The sequence below is a fragment of the Haplochromis burtoni genome, unplaced genomic scaffold, assembly GCF_018398535.1.
Source record: "Haplochromis burtoni strain Fernald_Lab_line unplaced genomic scaffold, NCSU_Asbu1 Contig_24, whole genome shotgun sequence".
Classification (NCBI taxonomy): Eukaryota; Metazoa; Chordata; class Actinopteri; order Cichliformes; family Cichlidae; genus Haplochromis; species Haplochromis burtoni.
The window spans coordinates 1,403,425-1,427,819 of NW_024582385.1; the positions used below are offsets into that span (position 1 = coordinate 1,403,425).

The window sequence follows — 24,395 nt, forward strand, 5'->3', positions numbered from 1 at the left end:
AAAACTACTTCCAAAAACATTCAGCTTTGATATTAATGAGTTTTTTGGGTTCATTGAGAACATGGTTGTTGTTCAATAATAAAATTATTCCTCACAAATACAACTTGCCTAATAATTCTGCACTCCCTGTAAATTAGCCAGCTGCTAGTACACTGGTACTGGCATACCAGTAGCTGATGGTTTCTACCACAAATCCAGCTCCCTGAGACTGTATGCTAAGCAAAAGAAAGGAGGACGAGGACTAGTGGGTGTCAGAACCACTGAGACAAACATCTATGAGTACATCAGCAAGATGGCCACAACTGACCGCACGCTTATTTATTTATCTCAGGCGGCAGAAACCGGAGAAAGAAACTGAGCAAGGAGAGGAACCATCGTGGAAGGACAGGCTGCTGTACGGTATGTACAGCGACCTGTCAGTTAGAAGAAGTGGCTGACATCCAGAAATACTACCAGATCCCGTGGGACTTCCAGATACAGACAGACAAACTGGTGATGACTAAGCAACCGCACATAGTAGTGATGGACAAGCAGAGGAAAGCAGTTGTAGTGATACATGTAGCTTCATCGATTGATAGCAACATCTGGAAAAAGGAACATGAGAAGCTTGAGAAATACCGAGGCCTGAGAAAAGAGCTCAAGAAGATGTGGAGGGTGACGTTAACAGTGGCAGTAATCGGAGCACTCGGTCCAGTGACTCCCAAGCTGGGTGAGCGGCTCCAGCAGATCCCAGGAACAACATCCAAGATCTTTGTCCATAAGAGCGCAGTCCAGACGTTCACCAACTTAAAACGTTTGGTACATAATGAAATCAAAGATACAGGACCAAGCTAAAATCCTATATCAGACAAGACTAGCACAACATCTCCCAAAAGTCAAGCTAGTCTTCTGGGAGTTCCCCACTCCCAGGAGTTTGATCCCAGAAGTTTGTTGTTCAAAGAAGAGGGGACAATACACAGTGGTAAACATGGCCCCCGTCCCAGCTTTTTTTGAGATGTGCTGCTGTCATGAAAATTTACAATTACATAATAATTTTTTTAAATCTAAAAAAAGTACTGTTCACGGTAAATATTTCTATTCCTGTTTCCACAAGTTACTTCCTTTACCTTAGTTATCTCTGTGCCTTCCTCTTTTTTTCTCATTGTTGTGTTACTGTGTGTTACCTTGGCACACATTTTTTAAGGACCACACCTTCATTTACTTTTTTCACCTCCATATGGGACAGCAGTTACACTACTAATCCTTTCCTATCCTCGGTTAACAACTACGTTTGAAAGTTAATTATTAGCATCTTTTCTTATTTTTCCTGTTGCGAGTAATTCACCTTTGTTCCTCATGTTCATTCACTCTTTTGAAAGTTAAAAAAACCAACATATAATCAGTGAAACATAATTTGATGGCTCTATTTTTTCATACATTCTCACTGCATACTACCCTAAACCTTCACCTCTGAACCTTGTGGTTAAAAGAATACTGCAAATAATATCGCAGCTTGTTCCACATTTGGTCATGTTACAGCCTTATTCCAAAATGGATTCAATTCATTTTTAACCTCAAAAATTTGCACACAACACCCCATAATGAAAAAGTGGAAAAGGTTTGTTTGAAATTTTTAAATGCATAAAAAACAACAAAATATACCATATATAAATATTCACAGTAGTTGCTCAATACTTAACTATTATAGCATTAAGTCTTTTTGAGTATGAAGCTACACGCTTGGCCACACCTATTTTTGGGCAGGTTCTCACATTGTTCTTTGCAGAACCTCTCAGGCTCAGGTTGGATGGGGAGTGTCAGCGCACAGAGTCTGGGCTCTCGCTGGGGCAGTCAAGGACCTGAAGCCACTCCTTTGTTATCTTGGCTGTGTGCTTAGGGTTGTTGTCCTGTTGGAAGATGAACCTTTAAGGTTTTGCTTGGGTTCTTGGCCACCTCACTAATGCCCTTCTACCTTAAGTACTCAGATTGGCCAGTATCCAGCTCTAGGAAGAGTCCTGTTGAATCCAAATTTCTCCCGTTTATGGATGATGGAGGACACTGTGCTCACTGGGACCTTCAATGCTGCAGAAATTTTTTGTACCTCTTTCCAGATCTGTGCCTCGAAACAATCCTGTTTCTGAAGTCTGCAGACAATTCCTTGGACTTCATGTCTTGGTTTTTGCTCTGACATGTGTTGTTGGACTTTAAATAGACTGGTGTGTATCTCATGAAATCATGTGCAGACAACTGAATATACCACAGGTGGAGTCCAATCAAATTGTAGGAACATCTGACATGTAAATTACGTTCGATATGGTTTCTTGGCATTTTTTTCCCCCAAGATCAACTTTGACCTTGGCACTAACAGTGAAGGTCAAAGTCAAATGCTTAGCCATCGTAAGTACGCATGTCCCCCAAGGCCTCATGTGTCATTGTCAAGTTTGAAGACGACTCATTAAAAAAAGTAAGTTTTTACCGATTCTCGAATTTGGGTTAGGACCGACCTTTACCCGATTCTCACCAAAATTATATCAGCTCAAACTGTTACTGGTGTCTACCGTCACCCAAAATATGGCTGTAAATAAAATAAGGTTGTAATGTGACAACATGTGGAACAAGTAAAGAACTGAAATGTACCACAGGTAGCACTGGTTCAGAGTCATAGTTAAACGTTTACCAAGACTTCTTATTTTTAATATCATCCCATTTTTAGTATTATTTTTTTCTTCCAATTATCCACAAATTATTCTCCAAACTCAAGCAGCTGCTATCTGGTTCACTCATTAAAATAAATAAATAAATCAGTAAGTATGAAAGCATTCCCACATCCCACCATTTAGAAATACTTACAAACGTGTCTTTGCTCTAACTCACTCTATTTAAATTAAACCTTGGGTTATCATTAAATGTAATGGCTGTGTGTACTTATTGTTCTTCGAGGGATCAGGTGGGATTCAAACTGGTAACACTTGGATTGGGGGCTTTTTGCAGACCACGTCCATCCCTTTATGTATTCATTCAAGCAAAGGCGTCTGTTTTTACTCCGCATTTGTTCCTGCCCGTTTTTTGGACTTTTACCTGTCAGACACTGAAGGTGCAAAGGTCAACAACACTTTGTAGATAAAGAAAGTGAAGCTTTTATTAGATCTTTACCTCTTTGAAAACCAGCACAACTCCAGTAAGACATGGCAAAGCAACACGTGCTGTAACCTTTCAGTTGACAAAGATCAGGTGGTCGAGAGATTTTATTAACAGTTTATAGTCCAGATGATATGTACTTTGTTTATCCCAAAAATTAAGAAATCTGCTCCACAAAACTACAATGGCAGTGACATTATCATCTGTATTTATCTGTTCTAAAAATAAATAAATAAATAAACATGCCAGATCAGAAAAGCTGACATAACCAGAGAACAAACTATCATTCAGCAAACGACTGTATAGAAAAATACGGTCTCCAAATGCTTCATGTCAGTGAACATGTTAATGAAAAGAAGTTTTACAAATACTTGAGGTATAAGTGAACAATGTTACCTTTAATGTACAGACCCTTCAGTCAACATTCACTGTGTTAAACAGAAACGACCTGCACTGTAGGCAGGATGTGAAAATGGGCTCTACATACGGTTCAACTCAAGAAAACCGACTCACAGCTTTTGATACTTTGGTGTCGGTATGTTTTCTGAAACATACATCTTTAGACCATTTGTAAGCACATCGATATGAGAAACTTTTTCTATTGATTGGCTGATTAAGTTGAAGTGTTAAAACAGAAGCTTTTGATGAGCATGGATCTACAGGACCTTTGTGCACTTTAATATTAATCCATGCATGTGGGATTACCTGGGACTAAATAAGTGATTCCATGATCTGCATCAGCCCTGAGGATGCCGTCAAAGATTTCATGATTAGTCTTGTTTTGGCTGGTCAAGCTGGATCTGTATTAATGTGCAGTATTTTGCATATAGAGTCACCAGCAGTACCAACAGGGACTTTAGTCCACTTTCTCTGTGATCCGTCCCATTTTGGTGCGCATGTTACGTACAAGGAAGAATCCGATGGTGGTGACGCCCATTATCACCTCAGCTAACCAGAACGCCACGTCCCAGCTGTGCTGCTTGGCAATAGTGCTGAAGGGCAGCCCTGCCATGAAAGCTCCCACTGCAACACAAAGAAAGCTTGTGTGTTCATATCAAAGGGTTAAAACCTGAAACATGACAATAATTTTACTGCAGCTCACCGTTAGCCATTAGAGCTACAACAGCATGAGATGTTCCACAGAAGTTTGAAGGAGCACTTTCACTGGCTATCACCCCGAACAGGGCGACTGGTCCATAAGAAGAAAATCCAAACATGGCACCAAGCAAGAGGATCCAAATCTGTGAATGAGAGAAAACATACATAAAATAAAAGCCTTCTGGAGGAAAAATAATTTTCTAGGGTGTCCACAGGTACAGCTACTGAAACTGGGACATTTTTAAACCTTTAGGTGAATCTTAAAGTTCATTTGAAGCTCAAAAGAGAATGAACTCTTTTAAAGTGAACGGGTAAAAAGGTAAAAAGACATATTTTGGTTGAGTTTGTCCAAATGCTGATTTTCCCAAATGAAATCCCAAATGTTGCAAGCTTGAAAAATTATTTTATGCAACACAGTTTGCTTCAGAAGCAGTTTCTTTTAAAGGTACAGGTGTTAAACACCAACAACATTTGCCATTAAACTTCTATTGTCCCAGTTCCACAGACTAATAAATGCCTTTTTCTTCATCAGCTTCAGGGTTTCCATCACTGCAAGCTGAACGGGTAACTGGGCCCTAACTGGCCCCCTGCTGGGCCGGAGTGTAACCCACATCTCTTCCCAGAAATAGTCAGTGGATGACACTGTAACACTGGGTAGTGTGTCTGAGTCTGCTGTAGAGAACAATATAGAGCCGCTATGCTCGCTGTTCAGAACAACTCACCAGCTAGCCTTTTGATAAGTAGCTACATTGTTTTTATTCACATGGAATGATTCTTTCCGGAGCATACCTCTTTCTCTGACACACCAATGAGGACGGATACAGGATGAATGACTTGGACCCAAAGTGGAGGCTCCTGAACAAAGACATTTACTCTTAGAGTTTTTTGAGGACTGAAAGGTATACATTTCACGTGGATTACAAAATGATGAATTACCTTTGGGATTTCAGGTGTGATGGTCACTCTGAAGAGGTACATTGACACATACATGCCAGCCATCATGACAATAAGCAGGCCATGGCGAGGGTTGCCATGGGTGCCCAAGCCTTTCTAGAAAAAGGCAAAGAAAGGAGCAAAACACTAAAATCAACACCCTTCATACTGAAACATGTGATGTATCAAAACCAGGTTTAAGTCTAAAACCTAAATAAATAATAATAATTAAAAAAAAAAAAAGTCAGACTTCAACCTTGGAAAATTCGAGCAGTATGTTAATTTGAAAGCAACCCTAACCCTGCTTATTCTCTCACTCATAAAATCAAACTGTGGTGAAAATGTAGCCACAAATGCACAGGAGGACTCAACATCACTGAACAGGCCAGTCGCAATAGTTGCGAGCCGCATTGACACGCAGTGCAGTTACATTTCTATGGAGGTGCACGTCAGGTTACGGTGTTGGGCTTTGCAGTTATTGTGTAAATATCCTGCTACATCCCTGGTAACTTGATGTGCACCTTCCAGAAATGTCACCAGCTGTGTCTGTGTCGACACAGTGCTTTCAGTGCTCAAGTAAAGAACCAGTCCATTTAACTATTGGATTGGCCTGTGCATCCTGAACTCTACAAAGATTCATAGCAGTAGGTTAAAGAGGGCCTTAGATGAAATGTAACCATAGGTAAGTTACATTCTAAGGTTTCAGAGGGGTTTGCTGTTACAATGTAGCTACAGTCCGACTGTGTGGCTGTGCTGAGTGGGGACTCCCACTCACAGCCCAGAGGCTTGCTGGAGAAGGATTTTGGGGGAAATAGTGTGCAGTGTATTTATAGTTTAGGCATCAGAAACTCCGTAATAAACTACATTTTTTCTATATTTGCTATATTTGCTAACTGTTAATTCATACTTGGCTAACAATTTAATTGCTAGCCATATGTTTAGCAAAATATTTACTACTTTTATTCACAGTTTGGCAATAATAAGATTTCAAGTGTCTATCCATTTCTGTTAGCTTTCGAAGAATTTGTTTTTTAATGAATTTCAAATACCAGTGATACCTTAAGCAGAGAATTCCAACTATTTCTTTGTTAATATTACATAACTTATGGTTATTTCCGTTACTTTTAGTAGAGCTTTTTGCTTAAACTTTTTAAAGGCTCATTCAAGCCTTTAATTATTTGAAATAGTTGAGCTAACTAATCCACTTAACCAATCGCTACTCGTATGCTTGTTCAAGAATCCCTTTAACTGACCCAAGTTGTTTTAATTCAACTCATACCGGTTACTCACCCGAGCCACAGCTCTGTCTGAAATGAAGCCTGACGTAAGGCTGCCCACAAAGCCTCCAACCTCCAAGGCACTCATGTAGGTACTGCCTGTTAGCAACAGAGCTTCCGTCATCACCCACAACCAGTCAGATGACGTGAAAACTATGTGGGAAGCAACAATGAACACACGCACCCATGAGAGCAGTCTGGCCTTTCTCCTGCATGAGGAACAGCTGTCCCCAGTCGGTGGCAGCCGTCTTCACTCCAAACACCACCAAGTAACCCAGAGACAGCACCCACAGGAAAGGAGACAGGAGGAATTCACTCAGGGTGCTTTCACTGCTTCCTGGTGAGCACAGACACAAAAAGAGCTCATGAATACTTAACAGTCCAAATAATGTAAAGAATGAAGTTTTTTCAATTATTCTACAAAGCATGCCTGTCACATGGTATGGTCATAAAGGGATGGACATATTCAGCAACTGTGGCATTTAAACAATGATCAGTTGGTGCTAACATACAAAGTGTGTCAAGAAAGGGACCTCCAGACTGCTCATCCAAAGCAGGATGAAGCCAAGCTTTCATGACGTTTACACCAAATTCTGACCTTACATCTGAATGTCACAACAGAAACGGAGAGTTTTTCAATTTCTGATGACAAGTCACATGTTCGACATAACTTGGTTGTAACGAGTGGTTGAGTTACTGAAGCGTTCCTATTGGATCAGTCTGAGCATTCTCCTTTGAATTCCCACATCTATCCAGAGAACTGCCGCTCACTGGATATTTTCTCTTCTTCGTACCATTCTGTGAGGATTGTGCAGAAAGATCCCAGCAGTTCAGCGGTTTCTGAAAATACTCAGACCAACTCGTCTCGGACCAACAACTGTGCCATGTTTAAAGTCAATTAAACCACCTCTTTCCCATTCTGATGCTCAATTTCAACCTTTAGCAGGTGCCCCTGACTACTGTGATGGCCTCAACCACATGTTGATAACAATCAGTCCAGACACTCACCTCATTAGTTTGTTTTGTGTTTAAACATTTATTTCAGGAATGTCATTCATTCATTTATTTACTTAAACCCAACAGTGACGTTATGAAGCGTGCACATAATAGCACTGTGTGATTCTGTTATATTAATTATGTTTCTCTTTCTTTTGAGTTTTCTCTTTGGGCAAAAGGCGTGGCCAAGGGCCGAGGACTATGAAAGCCAACCACACCCTCTACAAACAAGGTGGGTGTTTTAGGTTTGGTTAAGTTAATTTGTGCTTAGATAGTCTTGATGTTTAATTCGGTTTCCTCTATTGTGTCTAAATGATTTGGCCAAACCACTATAAAAAGTTACCCGCCTGTGTCTTTGCGTTTAAGTCAGTCTGAGAGTTAATTCTGTATATTTTGTTTGCTTAATTACTTTTATGTCACTTTTTGAGCAGAGTTGTATTTAGTTGACCTCTTTTATGGGCCCATTAATTATATTTTGAACTTTGGCGTGAAATAAAAACCCACCATGAAGGCATATTTCCTGTGTCCTCTATGCCTTTACTGCTTGATCCCTCAAAAATACATACCTAAATGCAGTGAGCTGCTGTCATGTGACCGGCTGATTAGATATTTATTTTAACTAGCAATTGAACAGGTGTACCTAACAAAGTGGCTGGTGAGTATAAGCGTACCAGCAAGTGAGAGTAACATCTACAGTACAAAGTTTACAGACAGTGAGAAAGAGAAAAATATTTTTACAGTAATAGCTACTGCAGCAAAAAGAGCTAATGGGCACAGTTGTGAGTGAAATGTTAGCATTCAGCTGTACACTGTGTTCATCGCCTGCAGAGGATCAAAGTTCTGCTGGTGTAAACTTCTGATGCCTCACTTGGATATAAGTTGACCCAAACCAGAAAGCTAGTGAGCAGCTATGAGCCAAGCTCAGAACACTAAGCATCCGCCAGAGGTCTCTGTACTACAGAGCTGCAGATCTGGCAAAAAAATCTGCCATTATGACACTTATGTGCACATGAAAAAAATATGCTTTCGATATGGGTTGCAAATGTGTACGATATCCACAAGTAATGATTTGTCCACGTCTGTTTCACACTGGGACTTGAACCCAGCTTACCTTTGTGAATCTTTGCAATGCCGGCAGCATTAAACGTGCCTCGAAACTCCACGTGGGCACGCGACGTGATCGGTTTGTCCACACATATTTAAGGTTTGGTGAGCAAGCGAGAGGGAGGTTTCATGTAGTTCTACTCATTTGTACACACAGAAAGGTTTTTGAAAGTGTAAATTATCGGATTCAGAGCTGAACTTAATAAATGATCAGTATTTATTCTGGTTTGGATGTATGCGTTTGTATAATAGTTTCACGTGTGGTCAGGCTGCTTCGTATTTGTGTGTGGATTGAAGCATGTACTATGAGTCCTATAAGTTACACACAAATCATTGTACACAAGCTTAGTTTATGCTTGTAGATCATACTGTATGCATTTGTAACTCTATTGAGACGTGTTTTCCCATATTTTGGGAGTCCTGTCCATCTTTGGCTCCACATACCAATGCAAGCAGGTTTTTGCTCTAGTTGTCCAATATAGTTCACCTTCATGAGCATCAAAGAAATTCACTGTAGGAATTCTGACAGGGATTCATCCATCATCCACTGGTTCAAGATAATAATGTCACTACTTAAAAAAAGAGGAAAATTAGCTTACAAGTGAGTTGTTTGCATCCCTGAACACGTCCCCGTGTGACTGACATGATGATCGTTTAAAGCTACACAGGAAGTGACCTTTCCGTTCTTGGTTCTCTCACCTCCTTTCGCTCCCTTCTTGGCTGCTGCCTCCATGCTGGGCAGGCCCACATCCTTTGGCTCATTCTTTACAAACACTAGACAAACAAATGAGAAGGCAGCACAGAAAATGCCCGACATGGTCAGGATGGTCCTCCAGTCGTAGTAATGCAGCAGCACTGAGACCAAGATTGGACCCAGACTCCCAGCCAGGTTCATGCTGCAGGACAGGACAGACCACCATGTTCCAAACTGGGAAGGCTCATACCACTGACGGAGAACAGACACAAAGAGTCAAATATTAAAGCCTATTTAAGCACAACTTGAAACCACATATTGCTCATATTAGCTACTTTCCATTTGCTGAGGCAACCCACAAGTTATGGAACTAAATTTGTCACTGAGCGCAGTTTATCTTATAAGATTATATGTGAGCTGTGCAGAGAGATTATTGCAAATCTAATAATCAACAGAATTGTAGCACAATGACAGCACAGACAAAAAGTGTAATCTGTTTTTGACATCAGAGCCACACGCCCTCAAGACGTAATCGACCTAAAGGCGACCATAAATAGTCCTCACACCGTACCCCTGAAAGATTGTCCTGTAACTTCAGAATCCACTGGGCAAATATTTAAAGTTGATTTAAATCTTTTTCTTCTCCATCGCGTGTGAATGTAAACTCAAGTATGGAACACACTTGGAGGGATGAAACGTGTTTGCTCTGACTGGGGATGGGAAACTCTTCTGAACAATGTTACTATTCTTCAGAAACATCTCCTGAGGATCTTCCATAAATACATTGACCTGTAATCTGATCCCCTGCCACATGCTGAACATATGCCAAAGCCTATTTATTGCCCAGCTGTTCCTAACCGCTACGTTTAAGAGAGCTTCTTACTTTAAGATACCTTCCAACGTATCTCAGAGTCTAATGGATTAGGATTTGCTCGAACATATGACTGTAGGACTGTAGTCCTACCAAAGGTGAGTCCTATATATGTCAAGGAATCCAATTACAGCAAATAAAATAGGAAATATACATGTTTAATGCACCGGAGTAAAGAATCCAAACACACAACATACAGGTAGTCCTCCCCTGTAAGTGATGTCTTTTCACTAGTTGCGAAAGCATTACAAGCATCATGGGCACCCTGCGTGCTGACAGCATTACACTTATACTGGTGCATGAGGTGGCAGACAGGATGATATTACCTTGCGGAGCACTTTCCCACATGGGGGCCAGCCACAGCCTTGTCCCAGGCCGTTGATGAACCACAGCAGAGAGAACATGGATACAGTAGAGGACCAGGAGAAGACCACATTGATGCCCCCTACCAGGAAAAGGCCAATGGAGAAAAGCCAGCGGGCGCTGATCTTATCTGACAGCACGCCGCTGATGAACTTACTGATGGCATAGGCCATAGTCTGGCTGCTGGTGATCAGACCTGCAGAGACACCGTGAAGATTGCTATTTCAGTATGATGCAAACTGTCTACTGAAGAAGATTTGGGTTGCTACAAAGTATACACATTAATAACTCAGTATCACAACATTTTACTTTTTTCTTTACCTGTGTGACTGAGCGATTAGCTTGCTCTGAATTAGGAGCTAGCTTTGTAAAGCTGACGTTTTGGTTGAGCCGACTTAATTTCAGTTTTCTTGTGTAACGTTATCTCGGGATGGTGATGAGATGAGCCCCCTTGTTCATAGCATTCCCTGACATTTGGTGCTCCTGTATTGAAATGCAAAATATCGCTATGCTACGTTTTATCAATTTTTTCCCCAACCATAATCTATAGTCACAAATTGATGAGCTTTTGAGTGGATTTACAGAAGGAAAAACATCCTTCCCACTTTGAAATTACTCATGCAATATCCACAGCCCAGAGGCCTCGAGTGAGGAGCAGGATTTTGTCTTATCCAGGTAACTGTGTGTGGAGTCTCAGAAGTGTAACATGACCTGTTCTTATCAGGTGAACTAATTCATCATTTGTATAAACAAATAAACAAAAAGCATGTCCAATGTGCTTTTTCAACAGGAAACATGAACGTGTGTAAAGCTGTTTCTAAATTCTTCATGTCATGGGTTGGACCAGCCCTTTGTGAACACCACAAAATAAGCACAAATTGATGGACATGTTTATAAATGTTATCTTTTTGGGACCATTTTTAAACCAAAACTCTCCCCAGTGGAAATTTTGAGGTCAAATCAGTGCAAGTGACATAATAAGCACTCTGGTGGGTGTAGCAGCAATCAAACAAACACTTCACATAGCAACGCTTGTGCAACTGCTTGATTAAAGGCTTAAATGCTTGCTAAAGAAGCTTTTCCTTACACTCAACAGCCTAAAAAATAAAAACATCCCGTTATTGTTTCCATCTTACCCAGATCATCTTTGTCCAGTTCTATCTCCTCCATCACAGAGGGCATGACAAATGAGAAGGTCTTTCTGTTAAAGAAATAGAGCGAGTAGCCGATGAACATGCAAATGAAGATGACTAAACGATAGTAGCCGTAGCCTGTAGCCCCCATGATTACAGTCAATGCAAATAATTATAATAATAATATTTTTTCTTCAGTGGAGTCTTGTTTCTGGGCCCTCTGGAATCAGCTAGATGCTGACACTACTGGTAAAGGGTTGTTTGCAGCAGGAGGTCTAAAATAAGATGTAGCATGGGATAAAATATTCTCCATGAGGTGACGCTCTGCAGCAGGCTCCGTGCTGGCTGGTAGCTTTGCCTATCTGTGAGGCTGCTGCTTGGGGACACCGGGACGGAGGACAGGAACTTTAAGGCAGCCTGAAAAATGAGAGCAAGAAAACACATTATTTTAGACAGAAGCAGCTTCATCAGGTCCTCCAATTTATTACATCAAGCTGGAATGGCACAGACTGACTATCTGCAGTTTCTTTTCTTCAGGTCAAAAAAATTGCCACGGTGCTGACCAGGTCAGGTGCAGGAGCTACAGCCCAGCTTGCTCAGTTTCACTGCTCTAGCATGCTGCCCTATAAATGTCAGAGTTGAAGGCTCCAGTTAGCAACCCTCAAACTATCAGATGTCAGAAAACCTGCAAGACTAGTCAGCTTGTAGCACACGGTACGATACGAAAAGCTTAATTGTCAAATACTTAGAATTCCACCATAAGCTCTGTGGTTTTACACTTTAATGGCATTCTGTACGTGTCCATTTAAACTCACTAAACCCTGGCTGCTGACGCCTAAAGCGTCTTAAACAACCGAACAAGTCGCTAATAGCAGTTGAATTATTCAAATGGCAGCGGTCTTGCTAACAAACATCGGCGAACTGATTTGTGGGACTTTCCGTGTCTGTCAACGCTCCCCGGGCTCCTTTAACCAAACCCCGACGTAAAGCGAGCTATAACCCCCGTCAGTGCCGCGGGGCACAGCAACCTAGCGGCTCGCTGAAGCGCTGAATGGAGAAATGCCGGCAGAGCCCGTTACCTTTCATTCGTGTCCCTCGTCCGTGCTGAAACACGGTGCGCGTTCGTGAATCTGCAGTCCCGGGAGCGCGGCTGCGCGACATACATGGAGTGGGCACAGCCACGACACACAAAGACACACAGCGTGGCAGGTTATCAGTTACTATGCTGCACTGCCAGTCACTAAAACAGACAATATCAAGTATTCGCACTTAGGTAGAGGTCGGTTTTCATGCCGCCAAACTCCAGTGAAAAATATATGAATTTAAGCTTGTGATGCCTCGCAAAACAACTAGCCCCATATTACTGTTGAGCTGGCATATCTTAGGAATCACTCGGGCCTGCAGAATAATACGGCACAGCCAACCTTCTATTATTACACGAAGACATCAATATTTAGCTCGCATTGCTCACTACCGCCCTCCTCTGCAAACTGGTGTGAAGAGCAACTGAAAGAGGGGGTCTAGAGAAATTCCTCAGATCCCCACAGAATCTTTATTACATATAAAAGTCTCACATTCACTAGTTAAAGTACACATTCTGCATTAAAATATTTGTTTTTGACAGTAAAAATAACCTTATATGGAGAAAACAAAGAGTACTGACAGAAACATGACAAGGCCAAAATACACAGTGCTGCTGGCATTTAGACATGTAAAGATGACCTGCTAAAGTTCAAAAGGCACATCAGAATAAGAAGGAAAGATGAGATAAAAGACTTTGAACGTGCCATTGTTACTTTTGCCAAGCATGCTAGGGTGAGTATTTCATAAACTGCTGATCTGATAGGATTACAGTGAATGGCTATATATATCCTTGTCGATATTTGAAGTCAGAGGAGAATGGCCAGACAGCTTCAAGCTGAGAGTACAACCAATACAACCATACCTTTGTTACAACCAAGGTGAGGCGAAGAGCATCTCCGAATCACTGCTCCGAATCTAGTTTTCAGTCCTTCATTCGTCCTCATATGACGACTGAAGGTTTGCAAAATCGCTCATGTCAAGTAGTCAAAATAGCAAAATGATATCTAAGTGTGATTTCAGTGTTTGTAAAAACATGAACTTCTGCAAAATAATTTTCTCCTTTATGTGCTTTGATTGCAACTTTATGAATGGATGGCCAACATGCTCATGAATCAGAATGTCAGCCAGTTTGTTCAGGTGCAGCAGGAGGGGCGGAGTCAGAGAGAAAGTCAGAGTTTGTTGAAGAAAACCTGACAGTGAGGCTTAGTTCACAGTCTGTAACTGACTCGGAGTTGAAGTGAACTCTCTTACTTAACAGAAAACCTGGAGCTTTCCCTCTGCTCGCCACTCTGTTCTTCACTCACTGTTCTGTGTGAGGTTACAGACACTCACTGATCGTTTGTATAATCACAGCTGAAGCTTCGTTATCAACAACATGCCATTAACATTATTTTTTCTCCATTGGGGGGAATCTTTTCCTGTACACACTGCTGGGTTGACACAGGAAGGAAATATCAACAGGATATTGTTTCAAAGATTTCTGAATGTGCCCTCGTCAGGCAGTACTCTCTCACGATGCAATTCACGTAGAGAACGAAGGAGCCTCTAACAGTGGGGGGGGGGGAAATGAGTGTAATTATAGATAGTCCTGGAGCTGTTTCACTATTATCAAAGAAAGTATAAAAAAGCGCTGAGGATTAAATGGCAGTGACAGCCACAGATGTTCTGTGCCAGTATTTTTTTAGCTTATGAAGTGGAGCGTAAAGATTTCCCTTATGCAAAGTTTTTACTACAAAACACCGATAACATGTGGAACAATAGATGGTGTGCTGACAAAACACTTTTTTGTGATTTACATTTTATTAATTTTATATATAAATGTTTGTGTTGTGCTTGCACATATGCAGGTAGTTATAGAATAGAACAGAATAGAATAGGCTTTTACTGTCATTGTCTATGTACAGCAAAATTGTGGATAAATTATTATAAACTGCTCCAAGTGAGCTGTATGCAGGTGAAGGTGGTTGTCTATTTGGTGATTAATGTGTCCTATACTGCACTGCAGTAAAAAGACACGCAGCATTGTTGTGATTCATTTCATTTCATAGCAAAGCTGGAGATGAGAGTGAGTTTCAACTAAAGCACTGTTACTGAGTCAGTGATATTGGATTGTTATTAACGCTGATGAAAGATTTTTGATAAGGTGGACGACACTTAACCTGTGTCAAAGTTCTGCCAAGAGCGTCCTCTACAGTTTTACCTTATGGATGTGGGGTAGTTGCTGTGGTTCAGGTTAAGTCCCATAGTAGTGCATTTCAACTGTCACAGACACACGATATACAGTAGAGTAATGCATGCACAATACTGAAATCCTGGAATTATAGTCCTGAAAAATATTCCAGAAATTAGTGTCAAAATGAACAAAATCTAACCCAATTTCCCTTCATTTATCTTCAAAATGACACTTATGGTCTATTATAATGACAATTTCATTCTTATCCCTTGTTTTTGATGATAATGATGGGGACGATGATGTTTCTAATACAGAGATTAATACTAAAATAAGATCACTATCATTGTGTAAGCCATTCAGTTATCAATGTTGGAGACGCTGTATATGGGGCGACACACAAAATGTTCTGGAGGCAGAAAGTGAATCATGCATTTCATTAGCAACGTCAAACACAGGCCTAAACATTATGAACAATTAATGTTTAACAACGTGAACTACCCTACACAAGCATCTTTGATTGGGTGCTCATTTGCTCTCGCCTCAGGCCTCTGTGAGTGATTAATCCTTGAGCAGAGTGAGAAAAGAAATAATCTATGTAATGGCAAAAACAGGGAAAAGGAAACCTATTTTCCTGGATTACCTCAGTTTATCAGCCTGAAGTAACAATTTCCTCTAAATCACAACCTCAGTGTCTTTCGGTATGAAAAGACTGCTTCTTTCTAATTTGGTACTCTTAAATATATTTCTAATATATTGTAAAATAGTGGATTCTGATCTTTACTTTGAGCTCTTTTTATAGTCTAGTCAATCAGTCAAGCTCTAGTTATACAGTTTTTTTCATACAAATCAAATGCAATTCGAAAATTCTGGGAAACTCAGGTGTAAAAAAATACACACATCAAAAATGACAGAACTCACTTAAGAAGAAGACACCAACTGAGGTAATCAAAAATAATAAAGAAGGAAAAACAGCAACAAAAATAAATCATAGTGACAAAGACATGGCCCATCTGAGTGTATTATAAAGCACATTACACACAATATTATATGAACATTTATGAGCCGACAAGTCTGTTGATGTCCAGTGATTCCTTTTGTCAGTGGTACAAAATAAGTTGACCTATTATTATGAGTTTGATTCATTTATTTTTTGACAAATTGCATGAATTTGTAGTTTAATATTGTGTTCCTGTTTTGAGATTTCAAACCAGACAAATGAGCAATTGGAAAAGAAGACTAAAGACAAAAGAAGCACCATCAGTGCTTCAGCACACTTCCTGCCAAAAGATGGAGCTAAAGTAACGTGTTCATTGTTGCCGATGTACTAGACTGCAGTCATTATACAGTCTGCCTCAGAGAGAGGTAAAAGCTGTTTTGTGTCTTCTAGAGACAGATGCTGTTGTATTAAACATGTCTCTGTTCTCTTTCCTTGAAATGCAACCTCTTAAGCAGTTATACTGGCAAAAGTGAGGGTTTGCTGTGTTAGGACACTGAAGACATTTTAGAGCGTCTCGTTACCGCTCAGCTGATGTTCATAAGCCAGCTTTTATGTTTGCAGAGAACAGCAACATGCAATACATGATACATACATGATCCTTTTTCATTCTTTTTTTCTCGCAGAAAAAATGTATTTAATGCAAAAAATCTTCAGAGTGCCACATAGTGTGGTCTTCTGCTGCTGTAGCCCTGTAGTAGCTTTACTGTTTATTTGTGTTGTCAAAGCAGTAGAGTCCCATCATTGCAAGCAAGGCAAACAGTGCTTATCTAATGAAATCTAAAAATAGACATCAGTTACAACATACCAAAGTGAAATGGATCTTTCTCCTTTCATCTCAGTGTTCTGCGAAGCTTCTCAAAAGCCTGTTAGTGTCCACAACAACACTCAGGAACAGGACAGCAAGAGAGTGTCAGTTTGTTTTAATGTGGTCCAACTGGTCTGGTTGAATGAATTTGTTTGTTTGTTTGTTTTTGCTTGCCTTTTGCATTGCCCCTAGGGACATCATTTAGCCCTTGACTCTGGATTTACTACTGCTGACACCTGTCACCACTGTCAGCCATACGAAATGGTCTGAGATCATCAATAAAACCAAAAGGCATCAGTAGATGTGTGACTTCAAATAATTGATTTGGCTGTTATGATATTCTGATATATAATATATATGCAAAGTATAAGAGTGGAATAAGAGTCTCTCAAAGCTGGTTATCATTTGGCTCTGACTGTCCGAGTGATGGCAGAGGGCATCCTTTTATAAAATGATATTTTGATTGGGCATTTCTTTCCTTCCTAATTCATGTTTCTTTGAGTCCATGATCAGTTGTTTCTGGACAACGGCGCATTAGCCAGGGTGATTAAAAAAGCAACAACAACAACAATAATAATAATAATGGATTGCATTTATATAGCGCTTTTCGGGACCCCTCAAAGCGCTTTACAATGCCACTATTCATTCACTCTCACATTCATACACTGGTGAAGGCAGCTACAGTTGTAGCTACAGCTGCCCTGGGGCAGACTGACAACAACAAATCAGTCTTCTTCATCAGCGTGCAAGCACTGAAATATCCTGAAGTGGGTTGCACCAACCTTGCAAATAAGTACACAGTAAGAACTGGGAAACAGCATGTGGCATAGACCAGTTACAGGTGTCAAGAAAAAGGTAATTGAAATCCATAACGGGATCATTTTCATGACCCTACAACGCCTCTGTGGTAATGACCAATCCTGATCCAGGTCCAAACAAGAGTTATTATTTCTTCCCTGTTTAGTCTTGTGAAGTGCAGTGTGCTTTGTTTGTGCTTTTTGGCTGTGTTCGTAAAAAAGCTTTTATTTTTAAAATAACAAACTAGCTACTTTCAGTTGTTCCCTTATTCACATGGTGGTCGTCACAGCAAGTAGGTCCACATGATTTTTTTCCCCACACTAGACGCCTTTCCTGACACAAGCCCAAAGGGATTTGTGTCTCCTCTCTGAATCAAGAATGAACAGCGCCGCTCATTTCCATAACTCTGTTCAGTAAAAGGTTGTTTTTTTAATGCTTTTAAAGTTTTATTTTGTATAATGAAATTAAATGTCATTTTGATTCTTTACTATTTTTATGTTAACTCTTTTCTTTTTGTGGTTTTGCTTTAACAAACCTTGCATTGTGCTTTCAGGTCCATCTCAGACCTAATAACTGTGACTGCAGAATACAAGCCAGTTTGGTTCCTCTGGAGACCCTCTGATATTTTTAATGACACTCGTTGTTGTGACTATTAATAATGATCGGCTTTGTCGTTAAAGAAAATGTGATTGTCCTCCTTTGTATGCTTGATATCCATTTAAAGTCATCGGCAGCTCAAATGTCAAAGCAGCTTGAAAGAGAAAAATAATGAGTCTGGGACCGTTACGCCCAACCAGATGAGCTACAAAGGGAGAAGAGAAAGTTACCCAGCTTCTTCAATCACTCCTTACCAACAGCAATCATAGTTTCTCAGCGGGAGAGACGGGCCACAGGGCAGGATTTAGCTTTGCGTCGCAATTAATGCATCAAAACCAGCCTCAGAGGCTTGAGACAGGGCCATTACAAATCTCCATTTTTCCATTTCTTCTCTCACTGTGTTTGGGCATGGAGCTGCCCCCTGTGGTTACATGTACTGTACTCACTGGGCTTCACCTGTCTGCAGTACTCACAGCTTTTCTCTTACAATCGTTATAACCATATTTCTGGTGAAGGGGGAGCTGATGAAGGCTTAGGACAGTTATGCATTCATCATCATGTTCAGATAGGCTGACGTAAGTTGTAACTGTCCATGGGTGGATATCTAACAGACTGATCATCTTGCTCCTGCCAGATCAAATACTTGGCCTTGGGCACAAGGGCTAAGAAGCCTTTGACTACTTGAAATTACAAGCCATCTTTGAAAGTGTCTGATATTTAAAGTGCAATGGTCAACAGAAAACTTCATTCATTGTCTGTGTAACCAGCTGTGCAATGCATTTTAGTAGTGCTGCATTTCGACAGACTCAGAATCAGAATACTTTATTAATCCCAGAGAAAATGATGCAAAGACAGGGAAGAGACAGGGCATCAAGTTGTCTGCGGACACAGCGCCTCTGGAAACTCAAAATCTCTGAAATTAGTTGTTATCAATCTAAAATAAAAACAGATTCAACAGCTGGAAGCCTTTCTTCTCAGCTCTTCAGAAACACATGAAACTTGACTAGATCCAGGCAAGTGTGCTGCCGTGATGGTTTCAGTTTGATACGCAGGAGCAGTCAGACACCACGAAGTGTCCGTCCACTCAAGTGAGGCACAGTGTTTTCATGCACTTGTATGATATTCTAGGAGAGGAAGAACACCTGTCAGTTAACTGCCATTACAACAACGCTTTGGTTGTTAGCATTTAAGCTGAAGACACTACACAATCTCCAAGCATAGTTCACTCTCTAGCTTTGCCAACTATCCACAAAGCCCTGTGCAGAACGCCTGCTGCAGGTGTAAATACTTAAAGGACACATTCAGTTACATATGTGCTCCCCAAACATGCTGAATATCCTGGACATTTAGTGCAGCCATAGTGTCAGTGTGCCAACATCACAGACAGGATGGCAGAAATCAAAGGGCTGCAACTCTAGTGAGTCTAACAGACTCTCCAAAAGAACTTGAACAACCTAATAAATGTGAGTCTCTGATGGATAGGTGGGTCAGCTCCTGCTGGGATCTGTAGCCTGCATCTTCCCACAATCACAGTCCCAAATCTCATGATGGTGCTTTAAACATTCAGTGACTGGCTGTTGTTTTTCATACTGAAACAGGGTTTACAGCTGGGCCAAGTTCAGATGTTGTAACCAACCTGAGCACTCTAGGAACATCCAACTGTTCCCAACTTCTTGTTAACCACATTCTCATCACTGCTATTGTATGTTAAATGCCACTACATTAACCCATCATATGTGGTATTAGTGGACACAGATAGATAACGGGTTCTAGTTTAAATAGAAAAAAAGTCCATATTTGGAGTTTGGAGCAGGGGAAATGAAATGACTCAAGTTTGCGAGGCAGGAGACCAGAGTTTGTGTCCCATCTGGGATTTTATTTACCTTCAGTTTTACTTGTTCGTGCTTTCTTCTCTCTTTAGTAGTTGGACCGGTTTTTGAAGCAGAGGTGTTTATGTGAGAATCTTCCCCACCGTAACAATCAATTCTGTCACGGTTGTGGGTCTTTGACCCAGTGTTTTCTGTTTTGGACTTATGAATCTTGTGTTTTTTACTGTTTGATCTTGAACAGTGGGTTATGTTTCATAGTTTAGTTTTCTCGTGCTTGTGTGTTTCTGATTATGTTGTTTATCTCTGTTGATTCAGGCTGATTTTAGGTTCCCTTTCTGTCTGGTCCTCAGTATCTTGTCTCCATGCTTATGTTCCTGCCTGTGTCTGTATCTCGCTCCCTCTCAGTCTGTCTCGCGCTCTTTCCCTGTGTCTCTCTATCACTCTCTCTCATCCCAGTCATGTCTCATTGTTCTGTCTCCTTTACCTGTTCCCATGCTCTTTTCTCTGTGTTTCATCCTTGTCCCCCCCAATCTGTCGTGGGTTTACATGTTGTTTCACTATGTCTTATTATCAAGCTCAGGAGTTGGTGTCTGTGTCCTGGTGTTTGTACTACTTCCTGTTTTGTTTTGATAGTCCTTGTCTAATGTTAACTCCTGTGTCCATGTGTCCATATTTAGGTCCTCCCCTCAGCGCCACACAATCTACTGCCACAGATCATGAATAATGGAAAAATCCTCTGTGCTTTAATTTGATGCTATCCCACACACAGGTGTTAGAGTGTCTGTGTCTAGGGTCTGGTTGGATCTCAGTAGCACTATTTTGCCATCACCTGGTGTGTGCGAGGGTCAACACAGATGTCCATCTGCCTCCCAATTTTTGTGACCATGTGGACTCTTTGGACACTTTAAATTACAACGTATCAACTATGCATGTGGTTCAGGCAGACTTCAAAGAAATATAGCGGAAATAAATGCAGTTCAGTTATGGTCTCCAGGTGTCCATGTCTGCACCAGAGTATAATTGAGGCCTTACAGGCATCCATGTTTATTTAAAGAGTGTGAGACTCGGCTTGCTATTACCATAACCTGGTGTATTGCTGGATGATGCCAGAGGCTTTGCCACAACTGCAGTATTTGACACCCAGGGGGAAAAAGTGTGCAGTAATGTAATGGGAGAGGAGAAAGTAGCAATTTCTACCCAGAGTGGAAGAAGCCCACCAACAAGCCCCAGGTTCCTTTGCCATTAGTATAAACTCCTGTTTTGGCTGGATGCATATCTGCTGGCTTCTACATTATATATTCATTATTGGAAAGAAAGCAAAAAATATATCTGCATTTATAAATTATTTAAAAACTCAAACATAGTTTTATATCAAAAGGTACTCACTGAAATTGATACTAGCTCCTCCAAGTAAGTACCTAAAGCTGTAGGGCAGAGAGCAAAGGGAAGCGAGGAAGCAGAGGAGCAAAGAAAAAAGACATCCTCACATAAAGATGGAAATTTAATAAAAATGTAAATTTCTTTCAACAGCAAAGAAGGAGTTTGAGAATCTCAGAGCAACTTTTGTATAATTGGTACAAGTGTGCAGATGGGTTTCAGTGATTGTTTATTGAATGGAGGCAGCAGAAAGCCGGTCTTGGTATTAGATCCACAGGCTGGTAAACCCTGCTGTGTAAGATGCAACATGCAATCATCCCAAGAGAATTACCAGTGACATGGACAAGTGGCCACATCAGTGAAACACTGACATGTATTGAAGGTAAGTGTGGCCACCCACTCAGTGTGATCTGGTTTTTTATACCTACTGTCTAAATTCCTCTTTGTAATAACTGTATTCCACAAAACTGAACAATACTGCAATCACTGGCTGTCTGCACCATTATAAATTAGGTAACCTTTGTTAAGTTATTCAGCAATAGGTTGACACAAGATTTATGTAAATTTTAACTGAATAAATGCAAATATCATCAAAGTGGACTAGAGTGGGAGGGAAGGAAAGCAAGCAATAATAAAGGAAGAGGGAGAAAAAAAGCTGCTGTCTCTTGACATGTACAAGCCCACTTTTCCACAAACTTACAAAGCATAATTCATAATGAGCGCTCAAATAATTTTAGGCTGCCAAAATGTACTTTGTAGTGCACCAATTAGGCAATCAATCTCAGTGAAATTTATATGAGAGCTCGTTCCAAGTTTAATAATCATAGAGAAGTGAATCACTGTGTGCAGAGAGAAAGGATATTGTCATATAATTACTGATTAAGTCAGATGAAGTCTCCATCACACTAATCAAACAACAAGGTTAGTTTAAATGTCAGTAGAGAGAGCGGATTGACCTGCCATGGAGTGCCTTATAGTGTTGTACACTATGTTAGCCGTGCTAACTCGAACATGAGAGGCTGAGTGCCACATGAACTCCATGGCTGTTAAACTGACAAATTACGGCTGCCGATTTTTGTCCAGGGGCGGCGAGCTGACATTTATGTAGGCTCTTATACAAGAGGAAAAGATTTTTCCTTTTATGGTGTCACTCTTTGTAAAATGTGTTTGAAAAGTGGGTTACATTTGAAATTTGCATTTCAACACAGTGTCCTTTTCAAGTCTTCTACAGCCATGCTTGCAGCTCTGTGGGACTCTAAAAACACACAGTATTTCCTAAACGCTAATGTTAGCATGTTCAAAATGCCAATATATATATATATATACCATGTCCGGCAGCTCTGTTTACCACTAAATACAAAGTAGAGCTTTGCTCAGTTTTTGGAAAACAAGTACAGTTCAGTTTAATTTATATAGCATCAAATCATAACAGCATTTGCCTTAAAGAGCTTTGTATTGTAAGGTTGAGACCCTACAATAATACAGAGAAAACCCCAACAATCAGACAGCCTCCTTTGAGCAAGCACTCGGTGACAGTGGGAAGGAAAAAATGCCTTTTAACAGGAAGAAACCTCTGACAGAACCAGGCTCAGGGAGGGGCGGGGCCATCTGCCACAATAGGTTAGGGGTGAAGGGAGGAAGAGGGGACACAGCCAGAGATGAATAGTAACTAATGACTGAACGCAAATTGGAGAGAGGTTTTTTCACCCTCTCTCATCCCCTCTCGCTCTCTTGTGCTCTCTCTCCCTCTCGGTTCTTTGCTCCCTCGTTCACTCTCTCTCTGTCTCGTCTCCCTTTACTGTTTCTGCGTCCCCCTCGTTGTCTCCTCCCGTTGTCTCCCAGCTCCGTGTCATGTTGTCATGTTGTGTGAATTAGTTTGCGTCTCAGTGCTTCGTGTTTTACTTTGATAGTCTCCTGTCTGGTGTCCGTCATGCTCAGTTTTGTTTCCCCCGTCTCGTTAGCTAGATTACGTACAGCTGTGTTTTCTCCTGAGGTTCGTTTCCTCGTTTGCCCTTGTGTGTATTTATGTCAGGCTCTCCCTCTGTCCTGTGGCGCGATCTCCCTCATTCCTAGCTGTGTGTTTCCATGTATTTGTTTAGGGTCCAATCCTGTCTGTCGCACACAGCTGCATATGACAGCACGAGGTTCACCTAAGTTGTCTGTAAAGGTTCTCAGTCATCCAGGTCATTGTAGTCTAAGGAGCTTGGAAAGAAAAAGCGTCTGGACTTCTTCAGATTGCTTGTTCCAACCAGGACAATAGAGTGTTACGGTTACACCGAATGCGATAGACGCGACCAGAGCTTCAGGTTTACATGTAAAGGAGCGCGATGAAGCGGATTTGCGTCGCAAAAACGCTTTTCTGCCTGATTTAGCAACCAAGTAGCGCGACTGGCATGTTTGAAGCGCGAAGTAAAAATACGCACTGCAGTTTGTGTGGTGCATTTTGTGCATTCGTGCTTATCATGTCTACCACTCGAGTTGGAAAAATCTGAACTCCAGCATCAAGTCGCGCCACAACAACCAATCAGGAGTCTGGTGACGTGATGCTCTGACCTAGTTCAAAGGGTCCGGCCAAAGCCCTTCATTCTAGCAATGAAGTAAGCTGTAAGCTGGGTCCTTTTTATTCCTGTCTCTCTGTAAATAGTTATATTTTATATATTTATGTTTAATGTTTTTCTGTTTGAACATCTTAATATTATTTCAAATACATTTTTGTAATGACTACTGTGTAAAGGGTCCTCTACGCCGCTGCTCTGCTCTCCACAGTGAACAGAAAAGGGAGACTCTCTCTTCAAACCCTATACCGACAGCTGCCGTCTTGCAAACATACCGTGTGGCACTACTTCCTCCCACATTTCCGCTTCACGCACGTGAAAATTGCATATTTTAAAGCGCGACCAGATCGCTTTGGATGCGCTTCTAGGTGCAAATGTGCACGCGACCAGCTAGGGGCGTGTGGCGCTTTTTGGTCGCGTCTACCCCGTTCGATGTGAACGCACCGTTATTTGGGCCGATTTTCAAGGGTTTTTTTCTGTTTTTGTTTTGAGTCAGTATCACTTCTGGTCAGACCAAGTAAAAGTACTTAGTACTTTATACTGAGTACATTTATTCTTCTTCCCAGTAACGTTAGATATTTAACAAAGAGCGAAA

General features: G+C 41.0%; 1 protein-coding gene across 4 annotated transcripts; it reads right to left on the reverse strand.

Moving 5' to 3' along the window:
• Positions 1-3,096: 3,096 nt before the first annotated feature.
• On the reverse strand, positions 3,097-12,992 carry LOC102300958 (glucose-6-phosphate exchanger SLC37A4). Of its 4 annotated transcripts, none has more exons than XM_005935954.3 (10): positions 12,666-12,992; positions 11,590-12,003; positions 10,417-10,649; positions 9,225-9,471; positions 6,610-6,762; positions 6,439-6,524; positions 5,152-5,265; positions 5,005-5,070; positions 4,220-4,358; positions 3,097-4,140 (listed from the first exon to the last, which is right to left on the reverse strand). In XM_005935954.3, exons 2-10 carry the CDS (start codon positions 11,735-11,737, stop codon positions 3,974-3,976), a joined length of 1,353 nt encoding a protein of 450 aa, XP_005936016.1. In that variant the 5' UTR covers positions 11,738-12,003; positions 12,666-12,992; the 3' UTR covers positions 3,097-3,973. The 4 variants fall into 4 exon arrangements, with proteins under 4 accessions (XP_005936016.1, XP_042074762.1, XP_042074761.1 ...); XM_042218828.1 differs by lacking the exon at positions 12,666-12,992 and adding an exon at positions 12,150-12,511; XM_042218827.1 differs by lacking the exon at positions 12,666-12,992 and adding an exon at positions 12,101-12,511.
• Between the last annotated feature and the right edge of the window lie 11,403 nt (positions 12,993-24,395).